Source organism: Phycomyces blakesleeanus, assembly GCF_001638985.1.
Source record: "Phycomyces blakesleeanus NRRL 1555(-) unplaced genomic scaffold PHYBLscaffold_8, whole genome shotgun sequence".
Classification (NCBI taxonomy): domain Eukaryota; kingdom Fungi; phylum Mucoromycota; class Mucoromycetes; order Mucorales; family Phycomycetaceae; genus Phycomyces; species Phycomyces blakesleeanus.
This window is the reverse complement of record NW_017265141.1, coordinates 510,423-523,063: the sequence shown is the minus strand read 5'-3', so window position 1 is coordinate 523,063 and position 12,641 is coordinate 510,423. Positions and strand designations below refer to the sequence as shown.

Here is a 12,641-nt window from a genome sequence, read left to right as displayed (position 1 = left end):
GAATCAATCACTTCGCATGTTTATTCAATATTAAAATACCTAGACGGGCAAATCTAATACATTATTTACATAGCTTATTATATACTATACTATCAAAAAAAGCACACGCCGCTGTACTTTTCTTATTATTTCCTTTTCACTTTTTCAAAAATGTACAAAAACTTGATTAAAAATTATATATGATATTTTATTTATCTCTGTAAAGATCAGCTCACGATAAATTGATATCAGAAGCTATAGATTCAAAGACATTTTATGATATATTTACACTGCCTTACTCAAAGGTATAATAGAATAATAAAAAATAAATAAAAAAGATAACGTATAACGAAGTTATCTCTTGGGTATATACTTGATAAGAGAAAATTTATATGTTTTATTGACAACAACCAAGAAAAAATCAATAAAAAAATCACCGGATTTAATGCTATTAAACGCTCAAAGTCATACGTTGCTTGATCTGCTCGATCACGTTTTTCATCATTTCAAGATTCATCAGTCTTATTCCTGACTGCTGATATTTTGCTGGCATGTAAGAAAGAGGATACACACGTTATATAAAACTGTTCTTACCTGCTCATCGCTATCATTTGAATCCTTTTTGTGTCTCTCCATAATTGTATCAATGGTTACTTCAAGATGGTGAATATACTCATTATTCATCCATACTTGCTTTTCCTGATCAAAAACGGTTGTCTAAAGAGCAATTTGGATTAGACAGGGACCAACAAAGTGAATACTTTGCTCCAATTATTTACCCTGTTTTCAGATTTATCACAAATTAACAAGAATAGATAAAGATTTAGAGCCTGCATTTGATAGCTGTAGTCGTCCCAAAACGTGTCTTCTTCTGTACACCATTTCTTGCTTGTACGGAATAGGATCGGGAAGAACTTATCGACAATAACAGGACTCGCGAATACAGATGGGGGCTATGTATAACAAGAATAAGTATTTTCTGTATAGCTAAACATTTAGCTCACCCTATCTTTTTTAGAATTAAAAGCTCCATTTATTTGGTTTTTGAATAGTCCAATAGATGCTGTCTTCATTGATGGGTAAGGGCATCTTTCAAGAAGCTCTGTAAAGGCGAACATTCGGACTTCGTCACTGCACATTTCAAGTAAGCTTGAAATGAGTTGGTGAGAAAGGAATCGAACGTTTGAAATGTCTGATAAGGAAGCTACAGAAGAAATAATCTGTAGTTCAATGTTTGGATTAAACAAAAGTAGATCGAGCATGCATTTTTTTATTACCTCTAACACTCTAGATGCCGGGAATTCTTTCTCATCGCCCAAAGGTCCCTTAATTTTCTTGTCCAGAATCTCTAATGTGAGCTGGGCCTCTACATTATCAGATAAGTATAAAAGTATCAAAAGGCCTTTGTCGATCCATGGGCCATTTGCAGAACTAATATGAAATAGAGCAATAAAACAATTGATGAATTTTCCGTTTCTGTTTTACTTAATTATACTTTACTTTGTGAGCAAGTTCATTATAATTCCTGTGAATTCTCTCGCAACCCACATAAGGTCGATCCCCAATGGGAAGACATTTAAGCAAGGATATTCCGATTTTTCATCGTAAAGACATAAATCATTGATTGCTATAGCAAGCATTGTCACAATACTATTGTAAGACAATGGAAAGCTTTCGCAATTAATCCCATCTTCATCGATTTCCATATCCTTGGATCCTTTTGTTATATAAGAATGGAAACATGAATGAAATAAAATAACTGGGATAAAATTTTTGCAGACTTTAACCTAGAACATTATTTTTACCATGTACTGAAGCTTGCGCTAGTCCTCGTCTTTCCGAAGATATCGACGGATATCGTTTAATTTGTAAGATTTCATCAAACGTAACTCCAAGTAATGTTGCGATTTTCTATGGTTGTTATGTACATTTATTTTGTTAAAAAAAGCGAAAGGATTGAAGGGCTTTTAATAGAAATTGAACGACTTTTGCTATATTATTGATATTTACTGTAGATCTGAAAATCATATCCGATACAAGAGAGCTCTTTTTCTTGGTTGAGGATTGATGAATTTCTTGGGTTTGGCTTGGAGTTCTAATATTGTATCTTGAATGGAAGCGGCTGTAGTATTTCTTTGATAATTCCATGTCAAGATTAAGAATAATCTTCTCAAACAATAAAGCCAAGAGATAAACGAACAAATAACGACGTCTCATCATATCATTACTCTCAAAAGTCTCAGGCTTGCATTGCTATTTATTTGGTTGGATTTTTATAAGCAAAGTATGTATATATGTATCGTTTATAAGAGTGAAAACTTTATAGATAAGCACAAATACCTGCATTTGATCAGTATTGAATACTAGTTTTGAGCCATACTCAATAAAATCCAATATACTGTTTGTCAACGTGAGCAGGATATCATCCCAGCGACTTTGTTTATGCTTTGATAGCCCGAAAGAAGAGAAATCGCACAATATTCTTTCAAGAAATGAAAGAGTTCTGGCGCAATATTTGACTGGATAAAGAATAAAATCATCTATACGCTTTGTTCCAGTAGCTCTCTCAAAGACTGATCAAATATATAAAGTATTATAACCTAGGACAAGTCACAAGGATATTTCATTGGGTGTATTTTTTTGTAACATGCCTTTTCCAAGTTGCTTGAATATTTCTACTGATTGTATGGCCGACTTTAAACATGCTTCTTCGTCTGGAAAGCATGTATCCCAGTCAATGAAGCTTAGTCGCTCACATACAATCATGTGTAAATCACGGAAGCTGTACACATCGCCAATATGAGAAAGTATAGAGCTAGCAACTTTCCGAACCTTGGAACATTCTTCAATACTTCCATTTGTAGAAATCAAAAATGGGTGTATGTAGTCAAAAAGCTCCCATCCAAAATCTTTGATCAGCCCGTCCTTTTTTCCATAAAAATTGAATAGAATAAATTTGTGTTAGTTCCAGTAAAGGAGCCGTGATATAGCCCCATATATCTTACCAGCAAATTTGAACTGAGAGAAAGCATAGTCTCTTCATTAGGTATCCCTCCAAGAAGTATATTATGCACAAGACTAAGTAGACTATATTGTGAAGAAGCGCAAAAGCTCTCAGCCTTTTCCAATGTAACTCTCAGAACCTCTAAAATTTTTCTTTCATCTTCAAGTAGATAATTATGTGTTCGATCGATATTCTGGCTATTCTCCATTTTTCTAAAACTCTGTTCCCCAAGTTATTTTTCTGTGTTGCTCTTTGCGCGTATATTTCATATATGTACCTCGACAAGTTGGTGGAATCCATCATTTACAATTAATTTTTGCTGTGAAAGTTCTTGCTCATTGGGAATCTCTGATTTATTTGAAACATCATGAAGAGTAAGAGAATTTGTGTTTGTAGTAAATGTTTCCATGTTCAGACCAATGTCATCAATTAGATGGATGGCATTGTCCCAACTAGCACGCATAGAGAACCAGTCACATGGTACATTCGGTACTAAACCCAAGTTTGCAGCAAGTACAGACTTTTCTTTTCCCAAAACCACAGCGCCCCTTCAAATGGGATTTGTGTAGTATATGACTTATATAATGTTAAGTATAAGTTCATACGGCTAAAACATGATATAGAGTATTGCTGCCCTGTAAATAGAGATTGTGCCTTTTACAATTGGTATCAAATGTATCAAGAACAATCAAAAGTACAATGTGTTTTTATGCACATCATTCATTTATTATATTCCTTTTGCTCTCAGTAAAGTATGTACGATTAAGAAACAATGGAATAAAAAAGATAGTAGCGTCTAGTGATAAAATCGTACCATATAAACCGTATTTAAAAAAAATGTTTGGAGCTATGAAGTCATTTAAGCAAAAAGCATTATCTGACAAACATTGACCTTGAACAGAGATTGTGTACCTGATTAATGGCACAAAATATTGACAAGTTCTATGAAGAATTTTGTGTTTCTGTTACTTTTAACTTTTATTTTTCGTTAATCGATTTGGCAATATTAAAACCTAAGATAGCTTGACCTTGCGATGGTTAATTTTCTAGTTCAAGTGCTATATTTCCATATCATTATTATATATCTCTGTCTTATTACTTTGATTCATACATTAAGTAACAAGATTACTTATTCAGATCTTAATTTTAATCAAGCTAAAATACCGGTCTTTTTTTTTTGAAATAATATACAGTTTATTTTCTATTCATGAACACCATTTTTATACATAAACTAATCTTAACTAGTCGCTTTAATCAAAATATAGTACACATGTCACAAACATCGCACACGGCTATGATACTCTCATCATTTCCGGGCTCAAGCATGTATCCTATACGACCAGAACAAACAGTGACATGCTCTTGATGGTTCTTTTGAATCATGAGCGCAGCCTATTGGATTCTTTTTTGTCAGAAATATAGGTTTGTTTCTAATATCATATCTTGCCTGTTCGGTGGCATTAAAGTTGCAATAGGTACACATTACGCCTCTGCTTTGGTTTGTTCGAATAGAAGGCTGTAGAGTGAATTGTGCACAATTGAAGCACTGCATTCTCGGTTGACACATATTATACTGTGCAAAGCTTTCTTGTGATTGAGCTTCTTCGTACATAGCAATTGCAGCTGCTATTGTGTTTTGTTCTTCTTGTAAGAAATCCTCGTAGGAAGTGTCATAACGCTCTTCTCGGAACAGAGATTATTTTTTAAAGAAAAATGGGTAAATTCACCAGCTTAAGAACTTGCTGAAATCTATACTCACTCATTGATTCATCTGACATGATTTCTTCTTCAATGTCCTGATCAGTAATGTGAACACCTTCGAATCGCATTGCTTCCTCGTTCTCTTTTTTGAAGGATTCCCATTCTTCTTTAACAATTATTTGCATCCACTGATTTTAAGATTCAGGAACCAGAATTAGTTGGTTAAAGTTATCTGTGTGGTTGCTTGCATACCGTGTCTCCTCGTCTTTTATTATCTCGTTCTTGCCTTGATGATTTCACGCGATCGACCCATTGCTGTCTAAATCTATCTTTCCATTCTTTATTCTTTTCTTTATTATTTCGCTTGATTGGCGCACGATGTGCTTCGCTTGTCCAATCCATCGTGTCCATGTTAGTTTAAGAATTGAATGAAGTGAAATAAAGAGAGGGAGAGAAAAAAACAAGCCTCGGTATTAAGCAGTACTCAATTATGAATATTCTAAGAAAAAAATATGAAATCCTAATATTAACCAATGATATTGTTTTATAATTTAGTACTCCAGATATGCTGTTCGATTATTTCTTTGAATACCTTTTTGAATATTCAAGGCTATAAGGGGTTTCTCAAGCGTACGCCAAAGCCTTGTATTAGACTTTTGTCTTGAAAAAACGTTTGGAGGCTCACCTCTAAAAACCACTAGTTTAAGGAAATCATTAAATCATATATAAAAACCCTTATTAACGTTTAGGGCTTTGGCATATGCTTGAGAAACCCCTAGTAACTCTATCATATATTAAACATCCGAAAAATAAAGGTACAAATTTGATGTGCACGGTTCAATATCTTTAAAATTATGAAATTTAAGCTGTTAAACAAGCATGGTTGTATGTATATATATATATAATGCAGGAAGTCTATTATAGATAATATTTTATAGTTTTACAAAAAAGTTTAAGTGGAATGATTGGTGACTATGTACTAACAACTTACACTTAAATTTATTTTATTTTGTATATTAAAGTATCTAGTACTCGTCATGTTAAGTATACAAGATGCTATTATATTACTAAATAATAATCTTGTAGGCTATACAATAGTAATGCTTATTACCAATAATCAAGTAAAACAAAAAAAATGTTTCGATTTAATTATTAGTATTATTATTAAAATCGAAACATTTTTATTAGTAATTTAAGATTAGAAAATAATTTAACTGTGTTCGTACCAAGTGGCTGAAACTACTTAATTGTCCATTATTTCCCGCCAAAATTCAATAGTAATACAACGAAATCATGTACCTCTGGATATATCGGAAGATTTGTACCTTAATTTCCTGTATTCATCAGACTTGTCCTGACAACTGCCATAGTTTCGATCTAGAGTCAAAATATCAATCAAGACATTATATACATATATCAAATAAAGTAATCGATCATTACTGCTGGAATTAATATGATTGTTATTGTTAGTTACAGTTCATATCTGTCTGAGAAACCTCTTTAGATTGTTTTTATAATTGAAGACAACAGGCAAATAGATTAAAAACTTCATTAGTTTTTATCCTACAACATCGGGAACTCAAATAAACCCATTGAAAGCCCTTTTTATTATTTTAAACTAACAAGGACTAGTGCTTCCTCTCTTATTCCTTGTTCATTAACTGCGAGATGACTGATTCCAAAGTAAAAGTACAAGTGTTCACTGACTTTGATGGCACATTATCCCTTGATGGTAATTACAAACAAATTTCCAAATGAGGAACTTTCCTTCATGAGTTAGACATTATGCTCATTAGTCATCCCTTTAGATACTGGCCTATTGCTTATTGACGACGAACTCTCTTTGGGACCGGAACGTAGACGTGTACTAGAACACAAAATAATGGATCATGCCCTTAGCTACAAGTAAGTTTCTATATGGCGCACAAGAATAATGTTTCAATTTAGATGCTTATCTAACATATGCTTTTTATTTATTTGTACAATTATTCTAGGGACGCCGTTCAAGAAATGTGGGATTCAGTTCATATAAGCTGGGACGAAGCCTGGGCAAAATACTTGAATGGTAAAGTATCTTTGTAAATAAAATATATAATTATAACAGAATAATCTCTGGTTCCTGTTGACTTATCCACGCATTAAATCTAGATTGCCGCATCGATCCTGGGTTCCTATCCTTTAATGATTATTGTCGTGAGCATGATATTCCGGTTACTGTCGTTAGCAGGTATACTAAAAACTAAATAAATAAATAAAAAGTGTGCTTATATTATGGCAAACTAACTAGATATCAAAAGTGGTCTTTATCCAGTTCTAGAGCGAATTATGAAGAACTTTTTAGGAGAAAAGGCTAAAGATATTGAGATTATTTGCAATAAGGGTGAAATCAAAGATAGAGATTGGAAAATTATCTGGAGAGATGACAGGTCTGTCTTTATTTCTTCTTCTATAAAATTAAGACTTAGATCTACCTACCTCAAAGTACTAAACTGTTTATTCTGGCTTATAAAATATACGTACAGTGAATATGGAAACGACAAGTCAGTTGGTAAGTAATTTTCATTTTTCTTTAAAGAAAGAGAAATATTTAGGAAATAATGACTAACATACATTTACTAGCCTTGTCAGACGCCAGAGCAAAAGCCTCCCCTGACACTATCTTTGTGTTTTGTGGTGATGGTGTGAGCGACATTAGTGCTGCTAGACATGCAGATGTTCTGTTTGCTCGTAAAGATCGTGATTTGGAAATTTACTGCAAAAGATATTCTATTCCCTTTGTAAGCTTCGATACATTTGATGATGTTCATGATGTGGTCAAACGTTTGGTAGACCGCAAGTCTGTTATTGAGAAGGATGAAAAGACAGGATTCTGTAGTGTAGTTGATGTATAGAATATTGTATTTTCTCTTAAAAAATCAGATATATATATTATACATATTATATTAGAATAAATCATTGTAGACAGAGTTGTCTTCGACTATGAAAGACAGCAAAGTAATTGAATGGCAGTTATTTTTGAGAGAAGAAAATCACTTGATTAAATTAAACCAACTTTTTGACAAGAGAATTCAACTGAATTTATTAATTATTTTTGCAAATTTTCTACTCTTAACAGACACATTTAAATATATATATATATATATATATACTCTACTAGTACTCAATATTAATCCCTTCTATATCAAACAATTATGCTGCTCACATAAAGTCTGGATCAATTTGCTCACTGGCTTAAAGCATCGTGTAACATGAAAGACAAAATAAGGTTATGAACGTCACATATTTAATGACGTAGACGAGTAAGCTGGTGCAAATAGCACTTCCCGGGCCAATATCGTCGGCTCCCCATGGCTATCTACAATCCTCCCTTTTCATAAAGATGGTATGGTACACCTAGTGTATGGATGGATGGTGGATGACAGACGACTGGATACGACGATACATACACATTGGATGGCAACACAGGATACGTGCAGCGCACTAGTTGATGGGGATGGATGCATGGATATAGATGATGTCTAGAAAAAAAAACGTCAGCCGGACCTGTATATTGGAACATATATTCACCCACGTCAACCAAAGTCGTCTCGTCTCGTCGTTACAGCTTCACTGTCGTCCACTGTCTACCAAATAGTTCTTAGAGGGAACCCTAACTAACCATTCCGGATTGCTTCTTTGATTTTCTTTCTTTAGTCGCTCGTTGTTCCTGAGAGGAATCAGGTGTGTAGAAACGAAAATAGAAATAAAAACAACTTAGAACCGTTTCCTTTCGTACGATAGTTAACTAATCACCGTGTTACACCCCTTACAGTTCCAGCACATTATCCGTCTTCTCAACACCAACGTTGACGGTAAGAACAAGATCGTCACCGCCTTGACTTCCGTCCGCGGTGTGGGTCGTCGTTTCGCCAACATTGCCTGCAAGAAGGCTGATGTTGACCTCAACAAGAGGTAAATTTTTTCTTATTGGTTTTTACTTGTTTGACCTGATTGAAATTTTGGAATACTTAATTTTTTGTATATTTGTTTATTATAATAGAGCCGGTGAATTGAGCAACGAAGAGTTGGAGCGCATTGTCACCATTCTCCAGAACCCTGCTCAGTACAAGATCCCCAACTGGTTCCTCAACAGACAGAAGGATATTGTCGATGGTAAGAACTCCCAGGTCATCTCCAACGTCTTGGACACCAAGCTCCGTGACGATCTTGAGCGCCTGAAGAAGATCCGTGCCCATCGTGGTCTCCGTCACTACTGGGGTCTCCGTGTCCGCGGTCAGCACACCAAGACCACTGGTCGTCGTGGCAGAACCGTTGGTGTCTCCAAGAAGAAGTAGTAAGTATTATTTCATTACTTAAAGCATTCGTTTGTATATATATAAAGAATATTTGATTGACATTTTTTTCTCTTTGTACTTTCTTTTTTCAGAAAAAATGCATAAACAGTATTTTCAAAATAAAGCCTCATGTTTTAACCTTCAAACCTTTTTGTACAACAATAATTTGTGAAATGTGAAATGTGATATGAAATTGTGAAATATGAAATGTGAAAAAGAGTTATGAACACTTTATTTAGCTTTTGATAATTATGTAAAAAAATGGAGATAGGTTGTTTTATGGAAGTCTCTTAACAATATCAGTAATGGATTCGTTAGTCAACTCAATGAGTTTATACAAGCTGTAAATAGACTGATCTTCATTTGTGCGTGGCGTAAGATGATGGAAAATAGAGGCATTTCTAATATACATATAAAAATCATACGTAAGAACTTGAGTGTACATAATTGAGATAAACTTACTGATCAATGTAAGCCTTGAGTCTTAAAAGTGTGCGTTGTATCGCAACTAATTCTTCCCGTGTTGCTGCACGTTTGGAAGGCTTGTTTTTAATATTGTGACTAATGTATAGAGAAAGATAAAGATAGGAAACATTGTTTTTAGGTAAGAATCAGATTTTTTAAATGGATACATGTACATATATATGTATATATTGACTTGCCTGTCAACGACCAAAGGGTGGGTTCGTACTGGTTTTATCAAACGACCAAGATAGAGAGCAAGCCCATCATGTCGGCTAGAAAATGACGGGGGGATTGGAGAAGGTGTTTGTCCCAGGGTTTCCAATAAATCGGTAACCCGCATAATCATGTCTCCTGTCACTGGGATATCGGCTGTCACTGCACACAAAATTGTAAGGTCTTCCCTCTATAAAAAAAGGCATTATTCTTCTTACGTTGAGGACAAGGGGACCAGTTGGAGAATTCTGAACAGGCTAGTTCGTAGCACAATGCTGACGAGGATGCTGGGCCGAAATGGGCAAAGAAAGTCTCGTATTCATCAGCACGAGCTCTGACATCTTTCCCCACACTAGAAAGCAATCGCTTGAGCATATCAATTGGTCGCTGTTTTTTCAGTACAGTTAATCCGAGGGATGTGAGGACCAAGAAATATCTAGAGTGGCTCTTGGAATCGGTCAACAGTTCATTCAACTCAAATGGTCCTGAAGGGATCTCTACAATTGAGAAAACCTTTCCTTGGACTTCCAATTGATCCATAAGTTCTGTCAAGCCTGACCTGGCTCCCTTGTTTTTTTTTTCGTTAATACACTAGAAACCTTTTCTTTCAAAAAAAATTACTTACCAAGTTGGCTAACTTTCCAATATCTGGAGAGGTAGACATGATTATTTCCTTTCCTTCATCAGCACCAGTGCCCACAAGGAACATCGTGCTGTCTTTGTAAATAGCTTTTTTGAACACAGTTGGGTAAAATTGTGGGTTTAGTGATGGTGGAGGTCGGCGAACATGGATGAGCTCAAGAGTGTCAGGTGGATCCGTCTTTGTGAGTTGCGTCGACGATTTAAAGTGAGTAAAGTATAAACGACAACCATCAGATGTGATTGCTATCAGCTGATACTTGGTTGACTCTTCGGGTGATGTTGCATATAGAGCGATGAATTTGAAATTCTCGCTATTTAAAGGTAGTTGTGGGCACGAATTGTGGACATCTTGAAGAATATTGCTTTTTTTGGTTTTGGTAATAAATGATTGACCATCCTCTCCAAGGTAAGTAACCTGAATACTCGAACTTTGGTGGAGTTGATATAAAACACGTCCGTCAGTGCTTGCTGAAATAGCAACACAGGGATCTGAAAAAAAAAGAGAGAGAAAGAGAGAAAAGAAAACAATGCATGCCCAACATTCCTCAGTAATTTACTCTTTAGATCAATTCCCTCGACCATATAACTATACCATGAAGAGACATAAACAAGAAGGAGAAGCTTGTAGTGGGCTGATGAAGTTGTTTGTAGCACTTTCTATTAAACCATCCTTCTGTAGACTACCGATCATAATTTTTGCTGAAAGTAAATAACAAATATCTCGCACCATATTTCTTGACAGTTTTTTTCTTGTTCTTATTTTTACCTTGTAAATTAACTCCCAAAGATTTCCGTCATTGCCAAGCATAAAGATGCGGCCAAATGGAGTGCCGACAAAGGAAGTCATATGTACATTTCCAGATGGAGTTGTGAGTCCAGATGAATAAAGAGATAAAGTATTTCCAGTGTCGGTTTTTTTTAAGGAAACAGGAACAATCTTAATTTCGTCGACAGTGGCGATGACAAGTACATGAGTAATCTCCTTGCTAAAGACATCTGGCTTTGGTTTGACAAGCTCAATGCCCACAATCTCACTCGATTCTTCAAAAACTTGTAATTCATTACTATAAAAGAAGATTTAGGAGTAAAATGAAAAATAAAAAGTTAAAGATATATAAAACTATGAATTGAATGTCTTTCTCAATTAGATTTACCTCTGAGAATAATCTACAAAATATAAACGTTTTCCAATTGCAAAGTATGCTCTATTGATCTCTGGCAATATTCCTGATGGACTGTTTGGCTTTACTAAATGATATAAAATAAGTAAAATATAAATATAAATAAATAAAATAAATAAATAAGAATTTATATCGAATATAACGAAAAATAAAATATTTCGATTGCTGCTTTTATTCTTTTTTTTTTGTCTGGCTTTTTATAATCTACTCACATCTAATCTGCTCATACGCAATTTTAGGCAATGGGAGGCTTTGTCTGACAACAATAGGTAAGACTGCGGTTCCAGCAGCTTTGAGGTAATCATTATCGCTGGGTGCTGTAGAAGATTAAGGATTATTATTATTTTAAAATAATAGCGATGCAATTTTTTTTTTTTGGAAAGGTGCGATCCATACCAGCAAATGCGTCTCCAATGTCTGGAAAACGGCGATCCAGCACCGCTCTGGTATCGAGAGCTTCAAAAGCATTTACAATTGCCTTTGAGTCGCTTTCTGAGAGGGATGTTTCCGACATTTTTTTTATATATGTATATATATATATTAGTCGCTAAAACCAAATTTGGTGGCTGATATGTTTGAATGCGATGAATGAAGAATAGACGCAGGAACAGAAAGACCACACGAGACAATAAAAAAAATGAAGGCAGGAAAATCGCGTCAAAAATAAAACGACTATATACACCACAGGCACTTTTTTGCAAAAACACTATGTGAATGACGCAGACTATTTATTTAAAATCCGATGTTGAATGCATTTTTCTTTTCCATTTTTTTTTTTACTTAAGAATTTAAGATTTTGATTAAATGCATAAAAGCTTATTCTTTAAGCAAGAAGTAAAAGCATAACATCGAGTGTATTCAACTTTGGCTTAATAGAAGAAGAAAGCACTCCTTCTTTTTTTATTGTATAAATGATGGCAGATTATATGAAATTTTATGGATCAAATAATATATGCGTGTACTTTTATATGTTCAAAATTGAACAAGACTAATATTAATTGAGCTGGTTTGACAGATCAATAATTTTTGTACAAGAAGTGGTGTACAGTGCACTTCATTTTGTACCAGTCAATGCTTGTGCATTGCTTTATTTTATATTTTTACCATCATTTAGAAAAAAAG

The 12,641-nt window shown here is 34.4% G+C and overlaps 6 protein-coding genes across 6 annotated transcripts; 2 read left to right on the top strand and 4 right to left on the bottom strand.

Annotated features, from left to right (window-relative positions):
• Positions 1-354: 354 nt before the first annotated feature.
• PHYBLDRAFT_158518 (hypothetical protein) lies at positions 355-1,296 on the bottom strand. Its single transcript, XM_018433803.1, has 5 exons — positions 1,257-1,296; positions 984-1,199; positions 759-932; positions 574-696; positions 355-514 (listed from the first exon to the last, which is right to left on the bottom strand). Exons 2-5 carry the CDS (start codon positions 1,116-1,118, stop codon positions 431-433), a joined length of 516 nt encoding a protein of 171 aa, XP_018292812.1. The 5' UTR covers positions 1,119-1,199; positions 1,257-1,296; the 3' UTR covers positions 355-430.
• A 1,135-nt stretch (positions 1,297-2,431) lies between these two features.
• On the bottom strand, positions 2,432-4,096 carry PHYBLDRAFT_76569 (hypothetical protein; the record flags this gene model as incomplete). Its single annotated transcript, XM_018443172.1, has 5 exons — positions 2,432-2,560; positions 2,851-2,904; positions 2,985-3,203; positions 3,261-3,531; positions 4,083-4,096. The coding sequence occupies 5 exons, from the start codon at positions 4,094-4,096 to the stop codon at positions 2,546-2,548; spliced, it is 573 nt and encodes a 190-aa protein (XP_018292811.1). The 3' UTR covers positions 2,432-2,545.
• Positions 4,097-4,301: 205 nt separating this feature from the next.
• PHYBLDRAFT_167116 (hypothetical protein) lies at positions 4,302-5,095 on the bottom strand (the record flags this gene model as incomplete). Its single annotated transcript, XM_018435565.1, has 3 exons — positions 4,302-4,666; positions 4,743-4,872; positions 4,937-5,095. 3 exons carry the CDS (start codon positions 5,093-5,095, stop codon positions 4,302-4,304), a joined length of 654 nt encoding a protein of 217 aa, XP_018292810.1.
• A 1,095-nt stretch (positions 5,096-6,190) lies between these two features.
• Positions 6,191-7,682, top strand: PHYBLDRAFT_55724 (hypothetical protein). The gene is made up of 7 exons (XM_018440200.1): positions 6,191-6,416; positions 6,493-6,589; positions 6,679-6,749; positions 6,833-6,911; positions 6,982-7,110; positions 7,207-7,232; positions 7,304-7,682. The coding sequence occupies exons 1-7, from the start codon at positions 6,353-6,355 to the stop codon at positions 7,573-7,575; spliced, it is 738 nt and encodes a 245-aa protein (XP_018292809.1). The 5' UTR covers positions 6,191-6,352; the 3' UTR covers positions 7,576-7,682.
• A 373-nt stretch (positions 7,683-8,055) lies between these two features.
• Positions 8,056-9,251, top strand: PHYBLDRAFT_36696 (hypothetical protein). Its single transcript, XM_018440082.1, has 5 exons — positions 8,056-8,066; positions 8,378-8,404; positions 8,496-8,635; positions 8,724-9,017; positions 9,111-9,251. Coding segments are annotated over exons 1-5 (465 nt in total). The 5' UTR covers positions 8,056-8,063; the 3' UTR covers positions 9,112-9,251.
• On the bottom strand, positions 9,221-12,149 carry PHYBLDRAFT_180954 (hypothetical protein). The gene is made up of 10 exons (XM_018438391.1): positions 11,916-12,149; positions 11,732-11,836; positions 11,493-11,586; positions 11,105-11,402; positions 10,931-11,018; positions 10,322-10,827; positions 9,915-10,263; positions 9,681-9,858; positions 9,481-9,579; positions 9,221-9,419 (listed from the first exon to the last, which is right to left on the bottom strand). Exons 1-10 carry the CDS (start codon positions 12,031-12,033, stop codon positions 9,296-9,298), a joined length of 1,959 nt encoding a protein of 652 aa, XP_018292807.1. The 5' UTR covers positions 12,034-12,149; the 3' UTR covers positions 9,221-9,295.
• Positions 12,150-12,641: the final 492 nt, after the last annotated feature.

Bases quoted from the DNA above. Each gene is read 5' to 3' on its own strand.
- PHYBLDRAFT_158518 (XM_018433803.1), bottom strand. From the start codon at position 1,118: ATGTGCAGTGACGAAGTCCGAATGTTCGCCTTTACAGAGCTTCTTGAA. The intron at 697-758 runs GTAAATAATTGG...ATTGCTCTTTAG, and splicing joins GTGATAAATCTGAAAACAGG to ACAACCGTTTTTGATCAGGA. The intron at 515-573 runs GTAAGAACAGTT...GCAAAATATCAG, and splicing joins CAAATGATAGCGATGAGCAG to CAGTCAGGAATAAGACTGAT.
- PHYBLDRAFT_180954 (XM_018438391.1), bottom strand. From the start codon at position 12,033: ATGTCGGAAACATCCCTCTCAGAAAGCGACTCAAAGGCAATTGTAAAT. The intron at 11,403-11,492 runs GTAAATCTAATT...CTTCTTTTATAG, and splicing joins TTTGTAGATTATTCTCAGAG to TAATGAATTACAAGTTTTTG. The intron at 11,019-11,104 runs GTAAAAATAAGA...TATGATCGGTAG, and splicing joins TTTGGGAGTTAATTTACAAG to TCTACAGAAGGATGGTTTAA.
- PHYBLDRAFT_55724 (XM_018440200.1), top strand. From the start codon at position 6,353: ATGACTGATTCCAAAGTAAAAGTACAAGTGTTCACTGACTTTGATGGC. The intron at 6,590-6,678 runs GTAAGTTTCTAT...CAATTATTCTAG, and splicing joins GATCATGCCCTTAGCTACAA to GGACGCCGTTCAAGAAATGT. The intron at 7,111-7,206 runs GTCTGTCTTTAT...ATATACGTACAG, and splicing joins ATTATCTGGAGAGATGACAG to TGAATATGGAAACGACAAGT.
- PHYBLDRAFT_36696 (XM_018440082.1), top strand. The intron at 8,405-8,495 runs GTGTGTAGAAAC...CACCCCTTACAG, and splicing joins TTGTTCCTGAGAGGAATCAG to TTCCAGCACATTATCCGTCT. The intron at 8,636-8,723 runs GTAAATTTTTTC...TTATTATAATAG, and splicing joins GATGTTGACCTCAACAAGAG to AGCCGGTGAATTGAGCAACG.